This window comes from Furipterus horrens, unplaced genomic scaffold (genome assembly GCF_987537825.1).
Source record: "Furipterus horrens unplaced genomic scaffold, mFurHor1.1.pri manual_scaffold_6, whole genome shotgun sequence".
Classification (NCBI taxonomy): Eukaryota; Metazoa; Chordata; class Mammalia; order Chiroptera; family Furipteridae; genus Furipterus; species Furipterus horrens.
In genome coordinates this window covers 131,890,714-131,913,806 of record NW_028327176.1, presented here as the reverse complement: position 1 = coordinate 131,913,806, position 23,093 = coordinate 131,890,714, and the positions used below count along the sequence as shown (strand labels likewise).

General features: G+C 35.2%; 1 protein-coding gene across 1 annotated transcript; it reads right to left on the bottom strand.

Annotated features, from left to right (window-relative positions):
• Nucleotides 1-1,565: 1,565 nt before the first annotated feature.
• Nucleotides 1,566-19,670, bottom strand: SPACA1 (sperm acrosome associated 1). Its single transcript, XM_090280540.1, has 7 exons — nt 19,382-19,670; nt 14,138-14,176; nt 10,098-10,199; nt 9,278-9,384; nt 8,557-8,692; nt 2,250-2,370; nt 1,566-1,722 (listed from the first exon to the last, which is right to left on the bottom strand). Exons 1-7 carry the CDS (start codon nt 19,668-19,670, stop codon nt 1,566-1,568), a joined length of 951 nt encoding a protein of 316 aa, XP_090136666.1.
• Between the last annotated feature and the right edge of the window lie 3,423 nt (nt 19,671-23,093).

Sequence of the window (23,093 nt, the reverse complement as noted above, 5' to 3'; positions counted from 1 at the left end):
CTCTGGAGGCTTTCACAGTGAAATTTTCTAGTTTGAAAGTCATACTTGATATGTTGGCTCATATTTCATTGGCTAGAACTGGTTACATTGCCCCACTCAACCATGTGCCTGGAAAGTAGACAGCCAGAAATATTCACAGACCAGCACTGACAACAAAATTTGTTAAATTGACTGAACATGAGTGGTCATTGAAATATAGTTGAAATCACTGCTGTTAATGGTTTTAAAAATAAGATTTGATAATAATTACTATTCAGGAATGTTTACCACCTATGTTAGAGTTGCATGACCATACTCAATCATGAATAAAAAATAGAAGGCTTATTCTGTTTTCACATGTACCTGGGGGGTACGGTGAGAAAGGGTGTCAAAAGAACAATTCTTTTGGAATATTCTATCGAAACAATTTCTTTTCACTTAAAGTCTCTAGTAAATTCCCACAACAGATAACAAAATATTTTTCTAGCCATTTTTTCATTGTTTCTCTCAAAACACATGCTGTATAATAGAAAGCATGGATAATTCCACAACACGGACTATTTCTAGGTTAGTAGAGAAAGGTATAAATGACCATTTCAATGTGTTCTTCAGAGATATGAATGTTAATGCTATCATGAGATAAATCATATGATGACAATGAAGTTGTCATAGAATTCATCTAAAAGAATTAAGTGCATTTTGTACTATTTTCATAACCTTTGAAAATTAATTTTTGATGAAGTCTACCTAATCGAATTATCTAATGCCTTGGTATCTTGTCTGATAGTTGTCCATAACTGTATCACATAATGATACAAAATAAAAAGGCAGTGATGATGTTCAGAAACAGTACCTTGGTTTTAAAATGTTATCTTCTGCATACCCAACACAATGAAGGTATTGTACTTAGTGGTTATTTAAAAGTCCTTAATTCACTATTTTTGTGAGAAATACAGGACATGTTAAATTCATGTCATTTACTCAGCCACCTCCAGTTCCTCCCTGGTTCTTCTTTACATATTCCAATATACAATCATGATTAAATTACCTAATACATGTAAAAATGCTTTGAGAAAAGCTTGGCACATAGTAGCCACTATGTGTTGTTATCATCATTGTTATTGATATTATTTCATGTGTTACAAGTGATGCTTTGTGTATCTCATGCCCTGCAGGGATTCTAAAGTATGGTTGGGTTTCAAGTTCAATCCAGTGCCCCCAGCATGGAGAAAGTCTAATATGCATGGCTTCATCTATATTATATTTTTCTTTTGGGGGAACAGAACAGGCAAATCACCTTAGAAGTAATCAAAGTGACTAAAAATGTGTTTGGAAGACTTTGTGTGTTTGTACCTCTACATAAATGTTACCAAGTGATTACATGAAATGTGAAATGTTGAGAATAAATTTAAAAGAGTTTTTGATAAGTCTACCATAAAGATGTACTGACTAAAACAGGTCCTTCTCATACTGTATTCTCTTCAGACTGGTTAATCATTTGCAATATTATTGAAGTATTTCACTATATATTTTATTTCTATAATAATGCATCTGGTATGCCCTACTCTCCTTTGCCTTGTTATACATCATTCATTCCATTCACTTAAAGCATTATATTCACGTCCAGTTGTTTCTGCTGGTGATCGGTCAAGAGAAGTTGAATCTTTGTGTTTCAATGAAGTCTGCTCAGAATGTAAGTTAGTTGCTGAGACTTTTGGCACCCAGAAAGATTTTACTGCTGCCCTAGGAGATTAAACAAATAGAAAAAATCTCTTACTTGAAATGAAAACTAAAAATAGATTTATGTTTAATTTTCTCCTTAGAAATACAGAAATGCCTCCTTAGTCACAATTTATTTTTAGTGAGTGATACATCAGTTGCATTGTGATAGTAGAACCCTCAGACATAACTGGATATAATACTCATGTAGGTATCAGAAATATCCTCAGATAAATGCATTAGTAGGTTACAATAACCAATTGGGGGGGGGTTGTGATAATTACAACAGGACAAATATTCATTCAACAAACTTTTAAAGCAACTACCATTTAAATTGTAAAAATTGCATTGAAAAGCTCTCTCATGGCTGGGTGGCAAGTCCAGAGATTAGGAAGCCTGTATGATGGCAGTCTTAGGAGGAATGAAGGGAGTTAGACACTGAAGACACATGTGAGAGGCATCATGGACACGGTTTTGGATTCATATGACAAGGGAGGGGCAGAAGGAAGGACATCAATCAAGGTGAGGGTTACTTTCAGCCCTTCACCTACCAGTTTATAATTATGAAGATCAGTACAAAGATCACAAATATACACATAACAACTCCTATGGTCAGCACAAAAACTAGGACTGCATCAGTGTCTGGTCGTCTTGATCTTTTCATATACAGTTCTAGAGAAAAAAACACATACCTGATGATTATTACTACTCAAAAAAAATAAATGGATAGCTAAATGGAAATGTTATTTCTGAAAAACACTCTAGAAATATACGAAAAGGATTAGTAGACGGAAAATTATGAATTAACTTGCTCTGCACATTTAAAATGTCCTTTTCAAACATGCAGGAAGTTGACTTTGACAATGAACATTCTGTATTCCCACCACCTGGATACTACCAACAGCATTTTACTACACATCTATTTATCCTTCTATTCCATCTGATATATTTTATGCATTTTAGCATAATTTACTGATGTCTGCACACTTCCCAGGAAAATTCTTCAAGCGGCATTAATTATAGTTCAGTATTTGATTATATATTTTTGAGATAAAATTTCAGACAATAAACTGCACAATGATCTTAAATGTACATTTGTTTAGCTTTGACAAATGCAAACACATATGTAATGTAAACCCATATCAAGACACAGAATATTACTATACCCCAGAAATTTCTTTTGAGCCACTCCCACTTAGTCCCTGCTCCATCTTTCTGAAGCAACAATTATCCTGATTTTCTTTTCCACCATGCATTAATTCTATCTGTTCCAGAACTTCATAGAAATGGAAACATACGAGTATGCTATGTATTATTTTGTGTGGGGCTTTTAAAATTAATATAATGTTTTAGAGATTCATCCATATTTGCATATGTATCAATAGGTTTTTTTTCTTTTTTATAAATGAGTAGTATCACTCAATTTTTTTATTCATTCTCCTATTGTTGATGGATATCTTGGCTGTTCCAGTTTGGGGCTATTATAAATAAACTGTTAAGAACATCTTTGGAGAAGTCATTCTATGAACACGTTTTCATTTCTCTTGCATAAATAAATAAGAGTGGAACTATGGGGTCACAGAGTAGAGGTACCCTAAATTTTCTGAGAAAATGCAAGATTTTTCTCTTAAACTGCTCATAATGATTGTACATGCTTTACGATTTTTTTCTCCCAGATTTTGGCTGCTTATTCATCTTTCTAATGATTTCTTTTCAATAAACTGAAGTGTTTAATTTTGGTGGAGCCTAATTTATCAATGTTTTCTTTTATGGTGATGTTTTCTGAGTCATGTCCAAGAAACCCTTGCCTACTCCTGAATCATGCAGATGTTCTCCTGTGTTTCCTTTTTAAAGCTTTCCGGATTTAGCTTTTACATCTAGGACTATAATACATCTCTGATTTTTGTACTTGTTGTAAGATAGGGGTTGAAGCTTATTGTTTTTCACACAAGTATCCACACACCACTTTTAAATCGGGCATCCTCTCCCATATCATTAGGCTTTTCCTGTAAATAAGGCAATTAAAGAGACAAAGCCATTCTACTATATGTGTTATGCCATCGCTACATTCTAAATTGATGAAAAGCCAATTTACATGAAGTATTACTTTGTGAATTATATTGCTTTTTTGTGGCTCTTTCTTGTCCCCAAATCATAGAATCTAAAAGACTTAACTGAGGAATGACCAGATGCAATTATTCAATCATACTGATAAGTAAACCAACGTCCAAGGAGATTTACTGATTTCTGTGAGCTATGTTTTATGTATTTTAATATTTTAATTTTGGTATGTACCACTCTATCAGAAGTAGTCTCCTATATGGGCAATCTCAATCACTTATTGTCTGAATTTTTCTTTCTATTCCTTAAATACTATGGAGTATAATTTTCCTTAGTAATTCCAGAGTTATATAGTCAATTTAGTGATCTCACTAAATAGTGCCAAGTATGATAGAGAAATTACATCATATTTATATTCCAACATGGTTGAATTTTAAAATATTTTTAGTGTTGGTAATTTTAGGTTTATAGAAGCTGTGGGATTTTTTAAGCTCAAATAAAAGATATCCTTCAGGATTAAAACCTGAGAAGAAGTCCAAAATTCCTGTCCATTTATCTACTGCCTCGTAATACTAGCCAAGAATGGGTGAAGAATGAGGAATATGAAGATTTTAGTTCATTTCAATAGTAGTCTTCTTCTAAAGGTCACTTAGATTGCTATTTATATCTAATAACAAAAAAATACTTGCATTTCTGATTGAAATTTTCTAATTAAAAACAAGCTGAATTTTTTAGTAAAACTAAGCTTCTCTGTATTAGTTTCCCAGGGCCATCATAACAAAGTACCACAAACTAGTTAACTTAAAAACAAAGAAAATATATTGTCTCGCAGTTCTGGAAGCTAAAATTCTGAATACGAGGTATTGATAAGGCCATGTTTCCTCCAAAGATTCAGAGGGAGGATCCCTTCTTTCCCTCTTGGAGCTGTTGGAAACCCGTATGTTCCTGGGCTGATGTGGTATAACTGTAACTCTGTTTTCTCATGGCTGTCTTCTCTCATGTGTCTGTGTCTTCACATGGCATTCTCCTCTGCCTCTCTCTCTCTCTGTCCAAATTTCCCTCTTTTTATAAAGATAACAGGCATATTGGATTAAAGTCCCACTCTTGTATGTAAGACCCTACCTTTCTTTTTTAAATGTATTTTTATTGTTTTTCTATTAAAGTTGTCCCACTTTTTCCCCCATTGCTCTCCCCCCCTACCCAACCCACCCCTTTTCCCACAGTCAATCCCCACCCTGTTGTCCATGTCCTTGTTCATTTATACTAGTTCCTTTATGTAAGACCCTATCTTAAATGAACTAATTACATTAGCAATGACCCTATTTCCAAACATGGTTACATTCTCAGATTCTGGGAGTTAGAATTTGAAAATATCTTCTTAGGGGACACAATTCAATCCAAAACAACATCTAATTATGAAGCACAACTATTGTAGAAGTGAAAAATCTGACATATAAGGAAATGGATGGGAAATTTTCATTAACTAAATCATATTTACTCTAAAAATATTTCAATTATGTGTTTGTTCCAGTCAGCACCATATTGTGGACATTTATATCCAGCACACTGGTTTGATGCCTAAACAAGCAAAAGGGTCTGTCACAGTGGTATACCCAATTGTCATTTTAAAAGATCCTAATGGATCCAAAGTGTTCTGAAAATATTTTATCACTTAACCAGTAAATGTACTGAGATGGCAGAGATACCCCACCAGCTCTAAACTGCTATGACAGAGAAGTAAAGTATTCCACCACTTATCATGGGTATTATATTCTAGACACACACACCCCATGGTAGCTGAAATTGCGCGAAGTAGGAACCTTACAATTATTTTAGTATTTATATATATTTTAAGGCTTTATAAACCCTTCCCACACACTTATAAACCGTTCCTAGTCCCTTATTAACCTTTCCCACTCCCTTATTAACCCTTTCCACACTTTTATAAACACTACTTATGTTCTTAAACATATTCTACACTCTTAAACCTACGTAACTTCAACAACATACATATACAGTATCGCAAAATCCCCCAATATAGTGAAAAATCTGAGATAAATAATTAAATATAATATTTTTTAAAATCCCGCGATATAGTGAGTCCACGATAAGTGAACCGCGATATAGAGAGGCACTACTGTAACTAGGTCTCATTTAAGGTCTGACATTTTGGGGTCAGTGTTCCAGTCTGTACTTTATGCACTACCAAAAGCATGTCACCTTCTACTTCCAGCCAAGATGGAGGCATAGACAGATACACTGTGTCTCCCTCCACAACTAAGAAGGAATACAACTACCTCAAAGCTAGAAACAACCAGAAGTTCCAGAAAATCAAACTACATGGAAGTCCAACAAACAAAGATATAAAAAAGAAATACTCATCCAGACAGGTAGGAGGGGCGGGGCCGGGGCAGAGAGGACACAGTGTGGTGGTAGCAGCAGCGGTGGCAACAGCTGGCTGGCAGAAAGTGCAGTCACACATTTTAAAAAGTCAGGAGGCACACCAAGGAGCATTTCCAGCTGTTCACCAGACCTCGCAGCTTACAGTCCCGGCACTGGGGGAAAATCAAGCCTCATTGCTTCTGACTGTGCAGACCAGTGGGGGTTGGGGTGGAGGAAGAAACTGCCAGTCTCTCAGCAGAATCCGATTGTTTAAAGGACCCCCACAGTCCTAGAAAGTCCACAGACCCACCCACTCTGGGAACTATGGCCAGGGAAGCAGCTAGAGGGGCACCAGTCTGGTGCGGAAGTGGGAGAAGTGCCTAGAAAAGGGGCAAGTGCTGGGCAGGTGGCATTGTTCCTTTTTAGATCCCACCACCACATACAGCACCAGAACATGGTGAAACAGGTCGCCCTGCACTGACAAATCCCTAAGGTTCTGCCTGCGGGGTGGGGGTGGGGGGGTGCCTATAGGACTATCAGCTGATTTCTCAGAGGACACTTTGCAGGCAGAAAGGGAATGGCAAGCAGTATTCAATGTGAAGAAAGGCAACCTGCAACCAGGATTACTCTATCCAGCAAAGCTATCATTTGGAATGGAAGAACAGATGAAGTGCTTCCCAGACAAGGTGAAGCTAAAGGAGTTCATCATCACCAAGCATTATTATATGAAATGTTAAAGGAACTTATTTAAGAAAAAGAAGATCAAAACTATGAACATCAAAATGACAACAAACTCACAACTATCAACAACTGAATTAAAAAACAAAAATAAAAACAGACTAAGCAAAGAACCAGAACAGGAACAGAATCATAGGTATGGGGATCGTTTGAGGGTTATCAGCTGGGACAGGAGAGGGGCAGAAATGGGGATATGGTGCAGGGATTAAGAAGCATAACTGATTGGTACAAAATAGACAGGGGTAAGTTAAGAATAATATAGGAAAGGGGGAAGCCAAAGAACTTACATGCACAACCCATGGACATGAACGAAGGGGGGGTGGGGTTTCTGGAGGGAAGGGGGATACTGGGCAGAGGGGAGCAAAGGGGAAAAAATTGGAACTACTGTAACAACATAATTAATAAAATATACTTATAAAAAGAAAAGCTTGTCACCTTCTAATTATGAGAAGAGCTAACCACTGTGATGTCCTAACAAAGACCAGTCTATGGGGACAAAAACTAAGAATGGTACCAGAAATCTATATCCTGAACTTGACTCATTGATATATTTTGTAGTTTGATGGTGTTTGATTCTTTTTTGCCTTTTATAGTACTTTATTGAAATTATCCTTTTAATAACACCTGTTATCCCAATATAGGAGTAAGATTATTAGCTTACATCATAAAGATGTTTTTTAAAGACACTACACAACACATCAAAGAAAGTTATAAATAGTTTATTTTTTAAAACCCTCCCCAAAACAGTGTAGCTTGTTTTCGTTTCAATAAAGAGTGCCATGCTGCATGGGCTCGTGAGACTATAGTATAAATTCTTTACTTGGGATTAAGAAATACCTTCAAGAAATCTATGAACTCCCTTTAAAATTACAGGTAAAATTTGGCATAACTATATATGTGGGTGTTTTCCTGGGAAAAACCTCCTGAGCCATGACTGGATTCTAAAAAACCCTGGGACCAAACCCCCACACCTCCAATAACAAAGATGATAACAACAATAAAAATGGTTAAGAAAAACTGAACTAAAGGAAATAATTATTTGGATATAGAAGACAATATAGATTAAATTAAAAGGACATGCAAAAGGTCCATTTTTCAAAGGGAGCAGTTTATAACATGTGAAATTATGTTCAGGACAAGATTTGTCTTTTATGATTGACAAATCAATGATTATTATTGTTTCATCTAAAAATATTTTCTCCAAATGAGTAATTTTTTAAAAGACATGCCTTGATATAATGCTTCTTAATTTTACTTTTATTATACCATATTTTTATGTGTTCATGGGAATTCCATGTATCCATTTTCAAGTTTGTGAAAGAAGTGAAAGTAAAACTATAATCTAAGTTAGAGGACTGTTCTTCGGAGATAGTTTAGGAACACACCAGTTTCCCAAAGTGAGGCACATCTACCTCTACTTTGTGAAAAAGAGACTAAGCACTACCTTGTAGATAAGTTTACATGATATAAACCAGTGGTTCTCAAACTGTGATCTCTGCCAGCAGTACCCGGGAACAGATTAAAAGTGTAAATTCTTGTGTCAGTCCCACCCAAGATCTACTGAATTGAAAACTCTGTGGGTAAGACTAGCCATCTATGTTTCAAGAAGCCCTCCAGGTGATTTTGATGCTCTCTAAAGTTTGAGATAAGCAAACCAAAACATTGCTTGGCACTTACCATTTGATGTATAGACCATGAATTTAATAGAGGCTACTATTTCATTATTATCGAATGTATCACACTCAAAAGCCAAGGGATGATTATGACGGCGTACTTCCAGGATTGCAGAATCATTTACAAGTATAATGGGTTGCTATTTTAAAAGAAATAAAGTATCAGTATTTCTCATGTAAACTTAAGATCAGGAAACAATTTTATTTCCTGTAACAACAACAACAAAAAGTCACTGTCTCTCAGTCTAATTAATTATGTACATGGATTTTGGGGTCAGACAATCCAGACATCAAGTACCAATCCTATCACTTCCTGCCTGTGTGACCCAGAACAAGTTACTCTCTGCATTTGAGTTACTTGTCTGTAAAATGGGTATAATGATAGGAATTACCCCATAGAATTGTTATGTGGGTTAAAAGAAACACTAATATTCAGTGTATGTCTGTTATCATTAATACAATTCCTATGTATACAAATGAAAACCTTGCTTCCAAAATAAAATACTTCATATAAAATGAATATTTTTAAATTCTGATAATAGTTGATCCTAAAACATAAGTGTGTAAGTAATAATTTTTTAAATTCCAATAATAATAAAGTACAATTTTAACTTCATTTTTTCAAACTGCTTTTAAAGAGAAAGTTTACTGACACTCATCAAGCACTGAGAAACATATTTTATCACTCACTAGAAAGCATCAAATTACATACATTCATTGCTCACCTGCTCTGGCCTTAGAAGTTTCCAAACATATTTGAAACGATTTTCAGGAGATGTATGAACACATGCCAGTCTAACCTTATCAAGGCTTTCTGATAATGGTTTACCCCCTGAAAAAAAATTAAATACATAATACCAAGCATTGTAAATTACTTGATTACTTTATGAACAATACTACTTTTAAGAGTCACCTTCAGTTTTAAAATCAATCCTATGCTGGAAATTATCAGACTTATTATTGAGAGTTTGCGTGTAGAAGAGCAGAGAGGAGTGATGAATACAAAGATAAAATCACCAAAAGAGGCAGGTAGGAGATACCATAGCTGTCTGCCCTTTCTGCAGAATAAGTTGTGAAGGGGTATAGTATGGGCAAACAACTCAGTGATCTAATACACTTCGAGATACACTAGTGGCTTCCAGTTTACTGGTTATGGACCCCCATTAAAGTTAAGGAAATCTCAGAGTAGTGTAATTTCATACTGAACATCTTTAAAACTTAGGATGTAGCAATCTACTAATTAAATGTCATGACCAAAGTGTTAAAAGCATCTCACTATAGGATGGCCTTGACCACAGAGTCTGAGTGAAATAAGGTTACAGTGTGTCACAAAGAATATCTATTAAATTTTAGACATCATTGAGAAATATAAAGCAAAAACAGAAAGTTATTCAGAGCTATAACTATCTAGAGAAATGGAATTTTGAGTTTTATTATGATTTCCTTTCAGTATTTCAATTCCACTCATGACAACCTGAGGTTCAGGATAATTCCCCAGAGTAAACGCCTCCTCCCTCAGTGTCTCTCCAATAGAGTCCAACTCACAGCCACAGTCTACTGGTCCACGGCATTCATCCACCCGTATTATACACTTAGATTCACTTCCAGGGCATCCATTTGTTAATATAACTTCTCTAATACCAACACCTTTGGTAAAAAGAATTGGAAAATGTTTGAAAAACAATGAATTCAACAGAATTTTTTCTTTACCATCTAAGTCTTTTTTGAGACTTTTCTCCTATTCAGAAATTAAATTCCCAAATTCAGGTTGATCGCATTAAAATTTTTTAACCCCTTCATTTTGGATTATTTCATAAAACATCAATTCCCAAAGCAAGTTAACATGTAGCACTAGCCTTTCTGGTTGTTGCCATTAGAAAAAATATTCCATGATTATACACATTTGAAAATGATACATTAAATAAAATTAAAGCAACCTCTTTACTACAGAATTTTTAGAAAAATTTTAATATACTAATAAATTTACATGCTATTGTGTATAAGTTTTCATTGATCTAATGTAAAATTTTTACATTTTAACATCTTTGAAATTAGAATGCATCTTAGAACTGATGGCATGTCACAAATTGGCAGTGTTTTCCTTTATGGAGGTGAATAAATTATGCTTCTTACAGCCAATAAAGTCTTAGATTTAATGAAATACAGTAGTACATAGGAAGGCCCAAATTTATTTGACCATGGAATTTGAGGAGAGGTAGGGGAGCTTAAAGCTTCTTGGGAAAATTCCAAAATCACATTTTAACATAAATGAAGCTTTTTAATATTTAGGTTGGCAATAAATATAGCAAGAAAAACTATTAATGATCACATCTCCATTTCCAACAAGATACTCTCTCTAAAATTGCCACACATTTTTATAACAAGAAATCAGTCTTTACTAACTGATCTCAAATCTCCACTGAGTTTGCCTTTCCATCACCAGAATTGAGGGAGATGATAAAATGCTGGATCAGCAACATGCTGAACATGTATTGTGATAAATAACTGCAGATCAAAAGGTGGCCATATACCAAGCCTGACAAGCTGAGGGGAGGCTGCATGGTGGACCTTACAAACCATCCACATAAGATGGTCTGAACATAAAAATTCCTAACTAAAAGCAAGTCATGGTGGGTAAACACATCTTAGGCCTGTAGCTTCCTTGACAAAGGTCAATCTTTACCTTAAGTGAGCCTATTTTCTTTTTGCATCTAAGATAACATATCTTTGAAATGTCAGAGTGATCTTCTTTTCCAGACCCCTCAAGTCACAAATGCAGGCCTAAGAGCACAAGACCACAGAACCCTCACTGTTATATTGTCCCCGCTCCCGGCCCCTGCATATCATCTTTGTGTTGTGCGTGTTAATTGCTGTACTATACTTACCAGTGTAAAAGAAATATGTGGTTCTCTATTTTGCTTTTTTTATCCAGTCCCAGATCTTTCCCTGGTTTGCTTTCTCCTGCCCTCTTAATCTATCAATGGTTATCTTGCATCCTCCTTAAGTCTCCTTTTATTCTAATGCATACAATAAGCTGCAAAACTGACATTCTTCAGAGCATTTTCTCAATCTGTTGAGATTTTGCTTCCCAGCAATTGTCAGGTTGGCTCAAATAAACATAAAAACCCTCTACAGGTTTGGATATTTCTTAAGTGGACAAACTGCATAGTCACAGGTTAAGGAACTATCCATCTTGATTTCTTTGTTTACTAGAGTACCTCTTTCAGCTCCTACAAGATGTTAATCATAAAACCCATTCTCAAGGACAAGAAGTTGAAATCTAAAGATGGCTTACAATAGTGCTTCTCAAAGTTCAGCATGCGTGCAAATCACCTGGAGATCTAACATAAAATTTTGATTGAGTAGGTTCTGAGATTCTGCATTTCTAATAAGTTCCCAGGCTATGTGACTGGTCTCTAGACCAAATTTTGAGAAGCAAGGAAGAGGACTCCATATGGGTAAGGATATGGAAGGCTGAAAGAGGAAAAGGTCTCTTGATTAAAAGAGATGCCTAAGAATGGCTATAGTATAATTCCACTTGAATTTATCAAAGGTACATCTCTGGAAGTACACCTTTATTCTGAAATGCATGAAAATTTTTCAAGAAGGTGTTTTATGTATTTATTTAGCCAAATACAGCTCATTGCAATGATGTGTATTGGTGTGAGATTTTAAGTCCAAGTAAAAATCTGCCTGTGTATTCCAGAAAGAGAAAACTTTTTGACTGCTAAAATATTGTTTTGGAAATTCAATAGAACTTCCACTAAAGTATTATTCCCTCTAAATAGTTCTTATAAATTGAAAAGATTTTTAAATATTTAAAAATATTTTAGATATAAAATGTTGCCTTATTTTTCTTCTTAGAACTCATCACCATTTGACATATCACATATTTTACTTTTGTTTATCACTCTGCCCCAAATAAAATACTCTCTGAAGTCATAGTTTCTTCTGCTTTGTTCACTGCTGTATTAGCAGCATCTATAATAATGCCTGGCACATTGTAGACCCCCCAAAAATCTAAAAGCCCCCAAATAGAAAATCATTTGTTGAATGAATATATATATGTGATAATTTGAATGTATATGATAACTTCTGAAACACATTTTTAAATAATAGAGAATATATCAATTACTAGAATTGTCATAAAAATCATTCTCTTATGAAAATGTCTCCCCTTATACCCACTTAAGCACCCACCTCCTTGAGTTCCACAATATCCTGTCAAATTATTTCCATATTGAAAACAATGTGACCAAATAAAGCAAGTATTATTTGTTAAAAAATAAAAAGAAAATGTCTCGAGTAAGCAACAGAAGAAAGATATAAATTGCAAATAAATAATCACAATTAAGTGTATTCTTCTCATTTTATTTCATTCACTAAGAACTTAAGATAAAAAACAGACTGAAAACTAACTCAAGGGACAGAAAGTATAACGATGCTCTGGCAGTAACAATGGTTACCAGACGCTAGGGGGAGGCAGAAGGGGGAGTTAGTGTTTAGTGCATTCAGAGGTTTTTTGGGGGGATGATAAAAAATTCTGGTGATGGATGGTGGTAATGGTTGCACAATAATATGAATGTGCTTACTGTCACTGAATTGTACATTTGAAAATGGTTAAAATTTTTATGTTAGGTTTATTTTACCATACACACTCATGCACAAAAGCTATCTCAAATAAAAGCATTTCAGGTATAATTTCTGACCCCCCAAAATTGTCTGATCTTGATCTGCATGGATTTATATTTTTAACCCTCTGGTTTTTGTCTTTCCCTCCCATAACTGTCTTTTTTTTTCCCCAAGGGAGATTCTATTTAAAAGAAATTTAATTTCATTGTGAATTATCCATTGTCTTCTTAGCATGCTTCTCTATAGTGGTTCCGAAAACATGGTCTTCCACCATCTGATGAATTTGTTGAGAAATGTAAATTTTTAGGCCTCCGTGAACGCCCAGTGAGTTAGAAACTGAGGAGGCCCAGTAATCTGTGTTTTAATAAGTCCTTCAGGAAATTAGGGTGAACAGTTAAATTTGGGAAGCACTGGTCTATTATAATGTATTGCCTTAATTTTATCATGTAAGAGATTTTATGCCCAATTTATGGAATGATCAAAATAAGTCATAGTCTTTGAATCTTATCTTCTCTACAAAACCAAGATCTCTTTTCTCCAAGATATGACATATAAATTGGAGAAATGAAGAATTTAGTATAGACTATTATAAATGAGCAATTTTTAAAAATAGATTTGCCACCACAGTATGTGGGAAGACATTTATGAGATGCATCACAAGATTTTTTATCTTCTGAACATCTGTGAGAAAGATAAAATTTTACTTTGGTGAAGGCAGTGTATGTGCAAAACAATATAGGGATCTGGCTTAATATAAGACATAGAGGTTATAAACTGATATATTCAACCTTTTAAAGCAGTCAGTTTGTTTTGTATGTGAATTATATTCATTAGAAATAGAAATCAATGAAAGATGAATCAGAGTACACAAATTACAAATAAAAATCGCCACACTATTTTCACCTTTCCTCCCCCCAAACTACAATATTGTTTATGTGTTCTATGCTACTTACCACATGTAACAGTGCACATCCCAAATTCTACTTCTTTTACTACTTTCATATTTGAATCTAAACATAAAGTGCAAAGACACATTATTTAACCACACGAAAACTTTTCTAAGTGAAAGATTCTTACTTGGGGATGGAGAATACTACTACTTATCATATGGGAAGCAGACATTTTTAAAGTTTTATTAAATCAGGAAAGCAATACTATTCCTAGTACCTTTATTATAATTTAAATCAAAAGAAGCTTAAATCTTTAAAGTAATAAATTAAGAAATAACTTTCAAATAAAGTTATACCCAATCTTGTACATAATTTAGAAATAATTTTTCATTGGTTTAATACATGATAAGTTTAAAGTTCTATAGAAGGTCAGAAAAACACAAAAAAGCCAGCAAATTGTAAGGCCCATTTTTTTCCAACTCTATTTTCCAAAAAATTTGAGTGTATCATTTTGATCCAAAACAGAAGTCTTTATATTAAGTGTTAATTAAAGTCATGTGTTATAGATTGATTCTATTCATTCTCAGTTTAAGATGGTAAATTATTTCTATGAATTTACTTCAACACTTTATTAGCAGGATAATATAGGAATATACAAGTATTTGAGTTAATAGCATTTGTTTCAAATCACATGAAAAGGTACTTCGTTTTTTCTCATTGTTCTGAAGTCATGAATTCCACTAGTTGTAGTATACAACGAATTCTTTATAGCCCAGATTAGGACTAAAACCTCAAAGGAAAAAAATATTAAATGAGGTGTTAGAAGACAATTTTTAAAAGGAATTGTATCTTGAGGCAACACTATTACAAGGGAAAATGCTTTGAAGTTGGAGTCCAAATTGCTGTTTCTACCACTAATTAATTAGCTGCGTTGTTTGAGTAAATTACTTAAAGTCTGTAAGGTCTAGTTAACTCTTCTGTAAAATTTAAAAAGGAGAACTTATCTCATTTGATCATTGTGAGAATAAATGAGAGAATATGTGTGAAAGCATTCTGTAACTTGCTTAGTGCTATAAAAATGCTTAAGATATAAGCTCATTCACACTCATTTTTGTACTTATTGATTTCATATAATTCTAAAGTTTTTTCTATTTTTATAGATAATATTTCATAAACACTTTTATTATATACTTATATGCAGCAAATACAGTGCCTTGATTACATAGTAAGCACTAGATGTATCTATGTTAATATTTTTTGTTAAATAAATTATTTGGATTATCATGATCAATTTTGAATTAACATTTATTTTAAATGCTTGGACACTTTCTGCTGGCACATTCTGAAATATAAACTAAAAGCCATATCTTGAACATAGAAAACACAAGTAGGAGAGTGAGTACCAGATTACTTTTAAATATAACCTCTTTTCAAAAAACATTCAAAAAACCAACAGCTTTACTGTTCACCATCTATGCTACTTTTGGAAAGTTACTTAAGTTCTCCTAACTTAAAAAAAAAAAATGAGATTCACCCAGATTGTCTCCAAAATTCCTTTCAACTTTGATTACTGAGTGCCTATTAGGCAATTCATGGCTTTCTTTTTTGATGGGGGTCCTACAATGGTGGGTCAGGGAAACTACATATCTGGACTTTAGTAGTTGCCAGAATTTCCCATCATACACGTATGAGTAAAAATGAAAAATATGGTCTTAATGTCAGTAAAATTTTTTGTATAATTTCTTAAACAGTAAGATATACTGATGTTACTTAATGTGTGGTGTCAATATGGTAGGAGTCAGGTGTCACAGGACTCTGTCCTGTTCAACATTTTTCTTAATGATTTGGATAATACTGATTTCATTCTCACTGAATTTGTGGACTCTGAAAAACTAGGAGAGATAGTAAATCTGTTAGAAGATAAATATGGATTAATAATGACAGGGTGGAGCACTGGACAAATCTGACAAAATGAAACCTTAGAGAAATAAAATCTTCTATGTAGAGCTGCAAAGTCAGCTGCCCCCAAAATACTTTACAAGGAAAATGAGAGTTCAATGGTGAGTTTAATAAGAATCAAGAATGTAATGAGGTCTCCCTAAAAAATCTACTGGGTCTTAAGACTGTGCTGATAAAAGCTTGGCATCCACAATGATGCAGATAATGATCTTGCTCTTTTTCATTTTGGCCAGATTCTGAAATGTTCTCTTCAATTTCAGACAGGACACTTTAACTGTTGGCATACACCATTAGAGTTCAATTTTAATTTTTTAGTGTTTTTTTTGAAAGTTGATTTGTAATGTTGATATTTAATCATTTTAAATTTCTTAGAGGTCTTCCAGAGAAAGAGAAAATACTATATAATTATATTTATATAGGATACAACTCATTTTATAGAATAAAACTCATTCTATCTTTTAATTAGTATATAGGTCTGTTGTTGGTCCCTTTTATAAATCTAAAAGTAAATAGGTTAATAGTAAATTTATAAATATTAGATTTATAAAGGGTATAAAGGTATATAATAGGTATAAAAGGCATAAGGATATAAAAGGATTAAGAGTATATATATATAATATATATGTAACAAGAGTATGTATATATATCAGAGTATTTTAGTGATTTTTCCTATATTCTGAAACATTTTGTTATTTCATCATCCATAATGATGGATTTCAGTACCACTTATTATTCCCAACTATGTTTTTTAAAAAAGACTAAAATAATTAAATGTAATAGTTAGAATTGCCTAGAAAGATGTCATAATTGTGAAATAAATCAGCTATTACATCATCCTTTGTTTTCTCATTGTTTTGCCCAAAGTATCACATCATCTTTCAGGAAGATATAAAGAAGTTTAGTGGTACCTTTCTCATAGTTTATATTCAGCTTTCATTGAACACAATTGAGATTTTAGAATTTTTCTTCTTTTTTCCTTTTGTCTTTAATGGCAAAAAGAAGAATATTAACAGAGAAAAACATTTTACAGTTATTGGATGAATCAAAAGATGAACACAGAGAAAGAGATAGCACTTTGGGTGCTAATGATGATGGTAAAATTGATTGCATAAGGGAAGTTAGATGGTATCTTAGATGAATACCCTAGATGAATTACCTCCAACTCAAGAATCAATGAATTAACATTATATTAGTAAGAATGAAAAGGATATATAGCATACTTAACCAGTTAGTCCTTTCAACAGGAAGGACTTGATCCTGAAATATTCTATGAAAATGAGCCAGACTATGCTGTTTTGCTAAAAGGATACATAGAGCATTCTTTCCTTTTTACAGCTATTTATACACCAAAGTTTATTTGATAAGGTTTGTAAACAAACAAATCAGTGACAGCTATATATACAAAGGTGAGTGAAAGAAAACAGTAGCTGTAGAAATGAATACTCATTGGATCAATAATTCTAATTTTATAAATCTAAGATGAAAATGTTTTTTGTATATATAGAGAAAGAATATGGCAGTCTTCTCTTCAATGAATATGTCTTCATAGTTTTCAAAAGTATTGTTTTGACAATGCAAGTGCTAAAAGAACAAGAGTGATGATAACTAAAATTTATTACAGATGTACTTGAAATCTGGAATCAGTATTTACAAGATGGATGTATTTTAGATTTGTGCATAACAACCAATGAGCTTTTAGTTGTACTGAAAGTATTTGTCTGTACATCTTCAAAACTAGGAAAAATAAATTATAAATTTGGGGGTTTTGACATTTAAATTCTAATTAAAAGTTTAAATAAGTTATTTTTACTATTTCTTTATTCTTCATTTTGAAATTATTTGAAAAATTCCTTAAAAGGAAAAACAAACAAAGAAAGTAATCTAACTGTCCAAAGGATTGTAAATGATGTTGAGTATTTTTATATGGTCCACTGAGGATTAAGAAGGAATTTGCAAAATTCTAATAATGGCCTGTAAATATTCAGGTATCAGACACCTCAGATTATTTAAAGTTCTGGATTCTCACTTTCCCCAGGAAAAAGCAACTATGCATGAAATTGTATATATAAAATTCCAGAAATTCACTGAAAAATAATTGGAGACACTGAGAGAATAAATAACTTTGCTGCATTCGAATTTGAATCTAAGGCATAACTACATTACCTAAGTTTGCCCTAAACTCCATTTAGCATTTTACACCTAGAACTATCCCTTGACCAGTTTAATACTAAAATTGTTAATTACTCTTACAATGAGAGTGAACCAATATTTACTATGCTTTAGAGTACGTTCTTCTCTTCTCTACTCCTTTTTCTTTTTCACATTTCCAAAGTCAAGGACCTCTCCAAGCTCTCTGTAATGTAATCAAGGCAATAACAAATCTGGACCCCACCATTAACCTCAGATAGTCAATTTCTTTCTGTCACTGAGGGTCACTATCTGTCATCAGGAAATAAAAGAAAGGCTGATAAATACAGTACCTACTCTATGTGTACAGAAGACATGAGACTGCCAAGGATACTAAAAGAATCTCTGGTGGGTCATTTATGAGGGAAGGGAATCATTCTTCTCTACACGGCTGCAAACCTGCAACTGACCTTTTACCAACCAGCATGTGAGTTACTAATCAATATAACATATACAACAGCTTGCCAAGTTTTATTGCTTAATGAGCCAGCAGAATAAGGCAAATTTATGTACCAAGCACAAGCTCATTCTCCCTTGGTTAACACGTTAGCATTTAACAAAGTCACTAGTTGGATCCCTGATAGGTGTTTTTTAAGGCCATTATTCCTTTGTGGTTCGAAGCTGAACGTACAAATAAAACACCACCACGCTGCAAAGACGCTCAAAGTTGGGGCTGAAGAGGTTAACATGGGGCCTCTGGGCAGTTTTGTCAGCATATTGATCTATCTAGATGTGTAACAATGAGTAGAATTCTGCATTCCATTGTGTTCCAACATAAAGCACAAGTATAAAAAGAAGACCTCAAGCAGTTTGGAACTTCAAAAAAAAAAAAAATCTACAATGGGGAAGAAAAAAACATAACTGCAAAATGAGTCCAAATAATTTCAGTTGGTAGAAGGCTACTCCCTGACTCCTACCACTTAAGAAAATCTTTTTAGCAGTACCTCTGTAGCAACTTATAGGATTGTTCAGCTTGCTGTGGCCTTGCAAAATTAACATATCTTTCTTCAAGGCCATTACGTGCACGAAAAATGTATAAATTTGAGGCTGTTGGCCGAAGAGCTCTACAAACGTTAACAGGGATCACTCTCACTGGCCTAGGACAAAGAGCTGGGCTTTGTCCTCAACAGGTGCCTTTGTCCCCACCAAGGAGCCTCCCACCTTTACCATCCTTCTCGGTATCGGGCTGTAGCACATGTTCAGACTCGCCAGAGTCACTCTCAGCCTTATGAGCCTCGGCCTCGTTCTCGTTCTCGTTCTGGCCCTCGGCCTCGCCCTCGCGCTGGCCCTGGCCCTGGCCCTCGCCCTCATTTTCGCTTTCTGCGTGGGCCAAATCCGGCTCCTGGATGGCAATGACATTGGTCCCGCACGCGAACTGGAAGCCCGCCAGGAACAGCCAGCCGACAGTCAGCAGCAGTCCCGCGAAGCAGCCCGCACCCCCGGGCCTCATAGTTCTCGGCCCCGACGGCCGCCCAAGCCTCAGTCGCAGGCGCCCGCTCTCGACTTAAAGGTGCGTCGAAGAAAGGAGACGCGTGTTTCCGAACGCCCCCAACCCGCGCCGCACCATGGCAACCACTAAGGCGTCACAGCTCGCCAGGCGCGCGCGGACGATCGCCTCGTTCTGGGCGCCCGTGGAAAGCGCGCGGACCCGCCTGCGTCGTGCCTCCAGGGCCACGTCCGTCGGAGCCGCTGGCGGTGTTCCAGATGCGCTCGTGGCGCAGCGGGCAGCTCGCGTTCCGTCCGCCAGCGAGGCACGGGTCGAGCAGTACCCAGGCTTCTCTCCCTCACCGCGTCCTCGGAAAGACATTCTTCCTTCCTAGATTTGCTACTCTCGGAACCAGATACTCTTCTGTGACTCCCTCTGCGTTGACGTCGATTTGAATTCCTTATGCAGAACATCCATCCAAATCCGTTTGTATCAAGATGGATTGTCACAGCCTTCTTGAGTATGGCGCCTCACCCTGCATCCATTTATGCAGGTGAGGCTTCATTTATAGAGGATATAGGGCGCATTTTCTTTGATCTGAACATTATTGTTAAAGCAGCTCAAGCATGCATTTACATTTTAAGATTTTGAGCAGCGCCTTCAGCTCTGTGTGGGGCTTCCCCGTGATAGATTAGGAGCTGGGAGAGAGGAAGGGGAAAGGAGGACACAACTATCGGTAAGATAGTTCTCCATTCTGTATTTGGAGAACTGATGCGTTTGGAACTAAATAGTACTAAACTTAGGGGAAAATAATTTTCTTTTCCAGGAGCAAGTTTCTAAAAGCAGTACTACTCCCCTATTATTTTGTTTGGCAAAAACTCCCATGTTGATCCTACATTGTGCTTCTTTCTTTGACTTTTGAGTTCATGATAAGAACAAGTTCTCTAACGTCCCTTGGTTACTATAGAACAAAGGTCTCCCACAGTCCCATTTCATACTGTTCTACCCACACTTATTCTAAACTCAACTTAACTGCTTTCCTGTTTTGTTCATCTAATTCCTTCAAAATAGTTGTGCCCCTCACCTTGCATTCTGAACATAGACTCCAGGTGGCAAGCCCAAACTGTTCTAATTTCTGAACTCAAAGTTTCCTCCAAAATTTCAGGTTTATTTATAGTATCTATAATATATAATACACTTATTAAAATGGCTAAAAAACTAAATGACAATGCCAAATGTGGGTGAGGATGCGGAGGAAGTGGATCATTCATATATTGCTGGTGGGAATGTAAAATGGTACTGTTTTTAGAGTGGCTGTACCCCTGTTGTGCCCTCATTCTCTGGCCATTATTTAAAACTATATTGTTACACAATGGAGTAATTTTGTGATAGAAACTATAGGAAGCTCTGTGGATTTTTATACGTAGGAATAGTGGTTTCAAATAGCCACAGGATGACCTCTCAATCTATCACGTGTTCAGTAAGTAGCTTCTTGTCTTCTTCCAGCCTCAGCCTCTCCTGCCCCTTTATTTTCTCATCTAACGGAGCTGCCCACAAAGGCCTTTCTTTTTAAAGGCCTTCTTACAGCAATAATAATTTACAAGGTGTTAAGGAAAGAGTGATACCCAAAAGGTGTTCTTTCTCTGTTTTAATAATTGAATTGAAAAGGCCATTGAAAATTAAATGATGTTCTACAGAAATGTGATCAGCATTTTGTGCAATAAATGTCACATTGTTAATGTCTTGATAGAGAGCATATGGTACTCTCAGATTCCTCTGTTTGTGGGGCTAAGCTGCGTTTCTTAAGATTGAGTAAGGTACCCTGTCTGTGTTATTCAGATTATAGGTGCAGAGCCATATTCAGCTACATGTGTCCCAAATTAATAAGAAAACAGAATTTTAGAATTTTCCCTGATCTTTGGGTTTGCCCTGTAATTTTTGTGATCACTTAGAGAATCTATATTCAGCTGTTATTGTGGAATGCTCTATAAATGTCAGTTATAACCTTTTGGTTGATGGTGCTATTGAGTATTCTATATCTTTGCTGACTTCTGTCTGGTTGTTTTAATGCTAAGAGAGTGATGGTTAATTCTCCAACTACGATTTTGGATTGCCCCTTTGTACTTTCAGTTCTGTCTGGTTTTCCTTCATCACACATTTTGTAACTTTTGTTTGGTACATACACATTTAGAATCGCAATATCTTCTTGGTGGATTGATCTGTTTGTCATTATATAATGTCAACTCTGTTTCTTTAACTCAGAGAGTTCATCAGGTTCTGCCTGAGTTTACCCTTCCTGTGCCACAGACTGGAAAGTCTCAAGGCAATATACTAGGGCAACTGTAGGCTCATCTCATTTGTTTCCCATCATTCAGGGATGCCTGTACTTCACTGATGGTTCAGTGTTTTGGAAACTTGTTTCTTTTTTTTTCCTGTTTTTTTTTTTTTTTTTTTTCAGGATTGGGGTATTTCTAGAGGTGGCAGGGTAAAACTGGTTCCCATTTTATTCCATCTTTGGCATAAAGCAAAGTCTCAATATGAGTTTTAATAGTATTGGATGTAACAGAGTCCTTCCCTGTGTTCCTATTCTTTAAACAACAGCCTAGGAAATTTAGACCTTCGGTAATCTCCAGCTCAATACTATGAATAAGGAGTGAGTCAACTTTGCTTTACAGTTCAGAGATAACGTTAAATTTCACAGACAAGGCTCAGTGACTCTCTTTAAGAGCCAAGTTATGTAGCTGTTCTGAGTCCACATTTTCTACATCTCAAAAACCATTTTGATTCAGTAAATAAAGCCTCTTCTCTGAATGTTTATTATTAATAGACTAATATGTAGAATAGTTTCCTTATAGGAACCAAGTATTTAGGGAGATGTAACCAACAGACATCATTATTAGACAAGATTTCCAGAAATTAGTTAACTTTCCCAAGTTTAGGATTGCTTTTCCCCCAGTACATCTGGATTATACAAGCTTTTATGTAGGTACTATGTGATAATCAGTTATAAGTACAGCAGGTCCTCAAACAATTATTTTCATTCAAAATTGATTTATTATAACGTTAATGAGAGAAAATCAATTCCTATCTGGGGTTACTGTCTGTGCAGAGTTCATATGTTCTCCTTGTGTCTGCATGGGCTTTTTCTAGGTATTCCAGTTTCCTTCCATATCTCAAAGATGTGCATGTTAGGTTAATCGGTGTGTCTAAATTGTCCCAATATGAACGTGTGTGTGTTTGCATGAGTGTGCCCAATGATAGAATGGCATCCTGTCTAGGGCTGGTTTCTGCCTTGTTCTCTGTGACCCTAAACTGCAATAGACAGGATGAAAAATAAATATCATTTGTTGTTATTATTCTTTCTTAGATGTATGTATAGCTCATATTTATTTCAACATTTAATATTAGAAGAGTTTTGGGTCTTTGTTTAGAAAATTGGTGATGATT

Bases quoted from the DNA above. Each gene is read 5' to 3' on its own strand.
- SPACA1 (XM_090280540.1), bottom strand. From the start codon at position 19,670: ATGAGGCCCGGGGGTGCGGGCTGCTTCGCGGGACTGCTGCTGACTGTC. The intron at 10,200-14,137 runs GTAAGTAGCATA...TTTTTACCAAAG, and splicing joins GATGTGCACTGTTACATGTG to GTGTTGGTATTAGAGAAGTT. The intron at 9,385-10,097 runs GTGAGTTGGACT...ATTTTTTTTCAG, and splicing joins TGGACCAGTAGACTGTGGCT to GGGGTAAACCATTATCAGAA.